Here is a 6,463-nt window from a genome sequence, read left to right as displayed (position 1 = left end):
GATGGCACCTGCCGGCCGCCCCCGGGTTCCCTGCGCTCAGACGCCCCCGCGGCTACCCCCGTCTTCTGCCACGGGCCGGAGTGCTGCGGGGTGCCCCCCTGTGGCAAGGCTGAGCTGCGCCCCAAGGGCCTCCTGCACCAGGTAATCTGTGGGCACAAGTCTGGGGCTCGGGTCCCGTCCCTGCTGCCCTTCCCCCCCCCCAGCCCGGGGCAGCTGGTACCATTGTCAGCTGTGTTGCCATGGCAGCTGCATCACAGAGGCCGGGGGCAAGGGGCTGCCTGGCGCTGACCCGGCTGCCCTGCTCCGGGGCCCCAGCAATGGCTCCAGGGCAGGGATGTCTGAATCTCACCTGGAGCAGCCCCCCAGCGGTGCCCTCCATCCCCACGGCTGCCCGCGGCCCCTGCTGGCCAGCCCAGGGGGCACTGAGGCTGGGCATCGCTGCTCACATGCTGCCTGTCCCTGTGGCACCTCTGCCCCCTCGGTGAGTGTGGGGGGGACCAGCTGCCCCCAGGATCGGATGGGCCAGGGCTGTACTGGTGCTGATGAGAAAGGGGGGGTTGCTCTGTGAGTCACTCCCCCATGATGTTATGAGTGTAGTTGTCACGGACTCACAGGTCGTGCCCACTCTTGGCCCCGTGCGGTCCATGGGGGGAGCCCCCTTCAGTGCGACAGCCCTTCTCAGGGGTCCGCTCTCTCCCGGGGTCAGGCCCCTCCACCTGGAGTTGCACCTCTCTGAGCCTTAGCACGTCTGTCTCTCGCCGTGGGCCCCCTCAGGGAGTCCCCTCGCTCTGGACCCCTGGGGCCTCCACTCCCCGAGGGAATAATGCCCCCTGATCTCTAGCCCGGAGCAACTCTCAGCCGGCGTAAAACAGGAGGGTTTATTGAGTGTTGAACCCAGCACAGGAAACTCTCCAGCCCTCAGGCCTGGCCTCCCTCAGCCCAGCACATCCCAGTCTCTCTGCATCCAGGTGGGATCTGCCTGCTTCCCCTCTCCAGCCCAGAGCCCTCCTGCTACTTCCTCACAGTAATATAATATCTCATTGAAAGGTGACACAGGGCCAGGAAGAGTTCATTAACTTGATTGTCACTACAAAGGTTTTTTTTTCTCCTGCTGATAATAGCTCATCTTAATTAATTACCCTCTTAGAGTTGGTTGGGCAACTCCCACTTTTTCATGTTCTCTGTATGTATATACATCTCCTCACTATATGTTCCATTCGATGCATCTGATGAAGTGGGCTGTAGCCCACGAAAGCTTATGCTCAAATAAATTTGTTAGTCTCTAAGGTGCCACAAGTACTCCTGTTCTTTTTGCGGATACAGACTAACACGGCTGCTAATTACCTCCCAGACCGACCTGACCCATGGCCGAACTTTAGAAACTGGTTAGGAAGATCTGTAAATGAACAGAGCTTTGAAATGCAAGTCTAGATTGTTAGCGGTAGAAGGGAAGATGTTTGCTCAGGGCTTGTGATGTCAGCAAACAAGTCTTGTCTATTGCTATAGCTTTGATTCAAAGATCAAAAAAGGAATATTAACATTTAGGAAGACACTGGAGTGAAATAGTATTATTGTCTATGTGTCTCTTTGAAGGTTGTGGTAACCTGTATCTGAACTGTTTAATGGATAGATTACCCTGTGCTAATTGCCAGGATGTTTGGGAGAAGGAGAGTTAAAGCCTATTGTTTTCTCAGGCCAAGAGGCTGCTGGAAATGTATAAAAACCCTGGGACACGATCCTGCTGCATCTCAGATCTGCTTTGGGTTTCAAGAGGGGGAAACCTTAAGCCATAAGGATTGAGATCCCCAGTCACTGACTGGAATCACCCTGAATATGGACATTGGACTATAACCTCTGGACTATTTCTAAACGGACTTTTGGCAACTACAAACTCATCTCTGCCATGTATCTGGACCTCAAGAATTGATTTCAAGTCTGTCTGTATATTGATCTTTTAACCAACTCTCTCTCTCTTTTCTTTTTTAATAAATTTTAGTTTAGTTAATAAGAATTGGCTCTAAGGGTGTATTTTGGGTAAGATCTAAGTTATCATTTGACCTGGGTCTGGGGCTTGGTCCTTTGGGATCGGGAGAACCTTTTTTCTTTTACTGGGGTATTGGTTTTCATAACCATTCGTCCCCATAACGAGTGGCACTGTGGGGATACTGGGAAACTGGAGTGTCTGAGGGAATTGCTTGTGTGACTTACAGTTAGCCAGTGGGGTGAGACCAAAGTCCTCTCTGTCCGGCTGGTTTGGTGCCTTAGAGGTGGAGAACCACCAGCCTGGGGCTGAGACTGCCCTGCTCTAAGCAATTTGTCCTGAATTGATACTCTCAATTGTGTCCCACCAGAGACAGCATCTTTACACCACACACACCCCCGCACCTCCCGGCATGGCCTGGTGCAAAGCCCAGCCCCTTCCTAGGAGAGGGCTCGGAGGCGGGAGGGGTCTACAAACCCTAATGGATTAAACCTGGGCCTGTACTTGTGGCTGCTAGAATACTGCCCCCCTCCCCCCGAAGGACTTGCAGAGGGACCCAGGGCAAATGGCACTGGCCAGCAGATGCCAGCCCAAGGGGGCAGGTGCTGTGCCTGGGGGGGGCGCTAGCAGCCAGGACTCCTGGGTTCCCAGCTCTGCCGCAGACTGACCTTGGGCAGGTTACTGCCTGGCTGAAGAGTGGGTGGCTCAGTGCCGGGGTGCAGGTATTTGGGGCCAGGATCCAAGGCTCTGCTGGGGGCAGCTTGAGGCTGGCAGGAAGCAAGCTGCGCGGAGGGCAGGGGGTCGCTCAAAGGCTCTGCCAGCTGGGCAGGGGGCAGATCAGTGACATGTAGGAAGCTTAGGCCAGCCCTCAGGGGGAGCAGCACAGGGGGGGGGGGTGCAGTCAGAAATCAGGGTGACAGCAGCTGGCTGGGGGGGCTTTCGCCCCCACAGCCCCAGGGAGGGGAGTGACTAACCCAGTCACCCACCTGGGCTGCCCTCCAGGCTCAGACTGGGCAAAGCCCCCAGCCTGCATGCCCCACACAATGGGCAGTGAACCAGGGGGGCGGCTGGAGGCCAGAGCACAGACAGGCCCCCCCAGGGCTCACGGGAGGGGAGCAGCACACAAGCTCACATCAAGTCCCAAGGAGCAGCACATGCCGCATGCCCCAGGCTGGCACCTAGGGGCTGGGGAAGGCTGTGCTGACAAACTGTGGGAGGGGGCTGCCGGCACCAGGCTGTGGGACCTAGAGCCTGGCTGGTAGGCAATGCCCCAGGGCAGAGCATGCCCCCTAGAGAGCACCTGGGCTCCTCCGGCCTGCCCAGGGAGCGAGGAGCAGGGGGGCATCACTGCACCTCAGCTGGCCCTGGAGGGGGCAGGCTGCCAGGCCCCCCTAGCAGCACCCGCCTGAGGGCAGACCCAGAGACCCCCTGTGATCAGCTCGCCTGAGCCCAGCTCCCAGCCCAGCGCCACGCGCGTTCCTAGGGCAGCCCAGCTCGCTGTATAAGCCATGCCTCCCCCCGAGCTGTGCCAATGGTTAATTCATCGGCACTGAGCCGCTCCCCGGCCGCGCTGGCCCCAGCTCCGTGGCCTGCTGGCTCATCTGCCCAGGCCGCTCTAGCGCCCGCCTGCCACGCGGCACCACATAATACGGCTTGTGGAAGCTCCTGGCCGGCTCCCCGCACCACGGGCGCAGTGGGCTGGCTAACAAGCCCCAGGACCTCCCTGGCTCGCCCTCCGCTCCGCAGCAGCAGACAGCCGGCCCACGTGGCTCAGCACATCCACCGCCCCAGCCCTGCCGGCAGCAGCAGGGGCCCACTGGGTCTGTCCCGCTCTGTGCTGGGGCCAGAGGCAGAGCTGCCAGCAGGCAGGAGGGCAGGCTGGGACCGGCCCCGGCTGGCTGGAGCTGTCCCAGGCGGGCAGGGAGCTGGCACAGGGCGGCTCCTCCACTCAGGGCTCTTCCCAGTATTGCAGCCACCTGGGACACGGCCAAACTGAACCCGGGAGGCAGGAAGCAGCCAGCGCAGGGAGAGGAGCAGCCAGCAGCTTCCCTGGGCCCGAGGGAGAGGCAGAGAGAGCCGAGGAAGGAGACAGTAGCACCCATATTCAGTCCCCCTCGCCGTGTTTAGGAGCAGCAGATTCACCAGCCACTGGAGCTCCCCCGCCAGCACCTGCCTTCCTGGACTCAGTGCTGGCAGCCTGGACGGGCAGAGGGCACCACACGCTGGTCAGCTACCGGCGCCGCAGCCCGTTTCTCTGGGGCCATGGCAGCCTCAGCGGGGGAGCGCCACGCGCAGCAGGCACCGAGCGCGCCCGCTGTCAGCAGGGGGCAGGTCGCTGCACATCCCTCCGCCAGCCTAGGTCAGGGCCACGAGCCGGGCTGGCCTGGATGCCGCCGGCCTAGGTCAGGGCCACCAGGCCTGGAGCTGGTCCTGAGGACGAGGCAGCTGCATGTGGATGAGTCACAGGCACTTCCCCTTTCGGGATCACGGGACGGGCTCAGAAGCAGCCCCCCCTGGCCAGAGACAAGCCAGGGCCTGCCCGGAGAGGAGGTTTGCTGGCAGAGAGTCACTGGGAGCAAAGGCCGGTGCCTGTTGAGAGCCGGCAGCCTCCTCGCAGCCCCGGCCAAGGGCAGGTGCACACAGAAGAGGGGGAGAGAAGGTCAGGATTGCGCCCCCCCCCCCTATCTCTGAGTGACCGGCATGACCAGTGAGCTCCCAGCAGGCAGGAGAGCACCAGTGCAGAGCCAGGGCGCTGGGCTGGGACCGGCCCCGGCTGGCTGAAGCTGGAGCTGGCCCGGACAGGCAGGGAGCCCAGCACATAGCAGCTCCTCGGCCTGGCTTGGTTTTAACTCCTCGCTCTCCAGCCGTGCCCCCTCCCTGCTGGCTCTCTGCCCACACGGGGGCTTTGGGGCGCAGCACGCCTCGGGGGGGGTGTCTGCCCCCAGCACAGAGCACAGGAATCAGGGGGGGCGCTCCTCTGATTTAATGTAACAGGTCAATCGTCACAGGAACATAGACGAGGTGGATCCGGCAGCACACGGAGGGCAGGGGGAGCCGGGGCCCTGGGAAACAAGAGGGGTGCGGCCGAGCAAGGGGCATGGGCCAGCTCTGGCACCCTCCTTACCACTGCACACCCCCCATGCCAACTGGCATGCAGCCCCTGCCCCCAGCACACAGGGGTTCGGGGAGGGGCTTGGGGGCAGCTGGTGGGAGGCCCCTGCAGCCCCAGAGGGGGTCAGAGGAGCAGGGTGGGGAGGAGGAGGAGCACCACGTAGGCCCAACACGCCCCCCCAGGGAGCCAGTCTGGGCCCGGACGCCCCGGCACAGGGGGCTGCCGCAGTTCACCCGGGGCAGCCGGGCCGAGGAGGGAGGGAGGGAGGGAGGGAGCCGGCCGGGCGGCGCCAGGCAGCGCGGCCCCTAGCGCAGGTCCTCGGCGGTGAACATGCCCCGGGCGCGGCGCAGGATGGAGTCCTTGGTGGCGTCGTAGGGGTGCTCCTTGGAAGGGATCTCCAGCACGGCGGGCAGCGAGCGGGTGTGCCCGTCCAGCACGTGCCGGATCAGCTCCGCGATGAACTGGTTGATCAGGATGATGCCGATGTCCTCGCGGGCCAGGAAGCTCCTGCGGGGGGAGGCAGGGATGGGTGGGGGGGGCTGCACTGGGGGAACGGACACCCCCAAGAAGGCACCTGCCCCCCCCCCCGAGCCAGCACCTGCCCCCCCATCCTCCCGGAGCCATCAACTGCCCCCCCCAGCCAGCACCGCCCCCCCCCCAGCCAGCACCGGCCCCCCCCCCCAGCCAGCAACTGCGCCCCCCATCCTCCATTGGATAGGCAGAGCCGGACTCCTGGGTCCCCCGCACTCCAGGCTCAGCTCCCCCCGGTACTCCCTCCCCCCCCCCCCCCGCGCGCGCGCCCCGGTGGTCTCGCCCGGCTGCCCCCCGCGCGCCCCGGTGGTCTCGCCCGGCTGCCCCCCGCGCGCCCCGGTGGTCTCGCCCGCGCACCGGAAGGTCTCCTCGATCTCGGTCAGGCTCGTGTCCTTCTCCACCACCAGGAAGTTGGGCTTGCGGTGCTTGTTGAGCTCGCCCACCCCGCCCAGCAGGAAGCCCGTCACCGTGTCCTCGTCCCCCAGCACCGCGATCAGCTTCCCCCGCCCGGCCATGGCTCCAGTCCGCTACCGTCTGCCGTCCGCCGCTTATACCCTCGGCGCATGCGCGGCCTGCCCCTGCAGCACCCGTCTGCGCGTGCCTACTGGCTCCCCTCCCCCGACCATTCCGAGCATGCGCATCTCGCACCGGCCGCTCGGAGCCCGGCGGAGCGCTTCTACGCATGCGCCGGGGTGCTAATGGCTCGCTGCCCCTGTGTCTATGCTCTGTGCCCACCCCCCGAGAAGAACCCAGGAGTCCTGCCCCCCCTTTCATCCCCCAGACCATGTAACGAAGTGGGGATTGTTTGTAATATTTCTTATGAAGCCTGGCCGTGCCTC

At 63.3% G+C, this 6,463-nt stretch overlaps 1 protein-coding gene across 2 annotated transcripts; it reads right to left on the bottom strand.

The window, feature by feature from the left end:
• Positions 1 to 5,398: 5,398 nt before the first annotated feature.
• Positions 5,399 to 6,152, bottom strand: ATP6V1F (ATPase H+ transporting V1 subunit F). Of its 2 annotated transcripts, none has more exons than XM_065403024.1 (2): positions 5,974 to 6,152; positions 5,399 to 5,667 (listed from the first exon to the last, which is right to left on the bottom strand). In XM_065403024.1, exons 1-2 carry the CDS (start codon positions 6,137 to 6,139, stop codon positions 5,399 to 5,401), a joined length of 435 nt encoding a protein of 144 aa, XP_065259096.1. In that variant the 5' UTR covers positions 6,140 to 6,152. The 2 variants fall into 2 exon arrangements, with proteins under 2 accessions (XP_065259096.1, XP_065259105.1); XM_065403033.1 differs by having other exon boundaries at positions 5,399 to 5,600; positions 5,982 to 6,152.
• Positions 6,153 to 6,463: the final 311 nt, after the last annotated feature.

The sequence above is a fragment of the Emys orbicularis genome, chromosome 1, assembly GCF_028017835.1.
Source record: "Emys orbicularis isolate rEmyOrb1 chromosome 1, rEmyOrb1.hap1, whole genome shotgun sequence".
NCBI lineage: Eukaryota > Metazoa > Chordata > Testudines > Emydidae > Emys > Emys orbicularis.
This window is presented reverse-complemented; position numbering and strand designations above follow the sequence as displayed.

Excerpts from the sequence above, each read along its gene's own strand:
- ATP6V1F (XM_065403024.1), bottom strand. The coding sequence starts at position 6,139 with ATGGCCGGGCGGGGGAAGCTGATCGCGGTGCTGGGGGACGAGGACACG. Across the intron at positions 5,668-5,973 it reads GGAGACCTTCCGGTGCGCGG|GTGCCTTCTTGGGGGTGTCC; the intron begins GCGAGACCACCG and ends GGGGGGGGGCAG.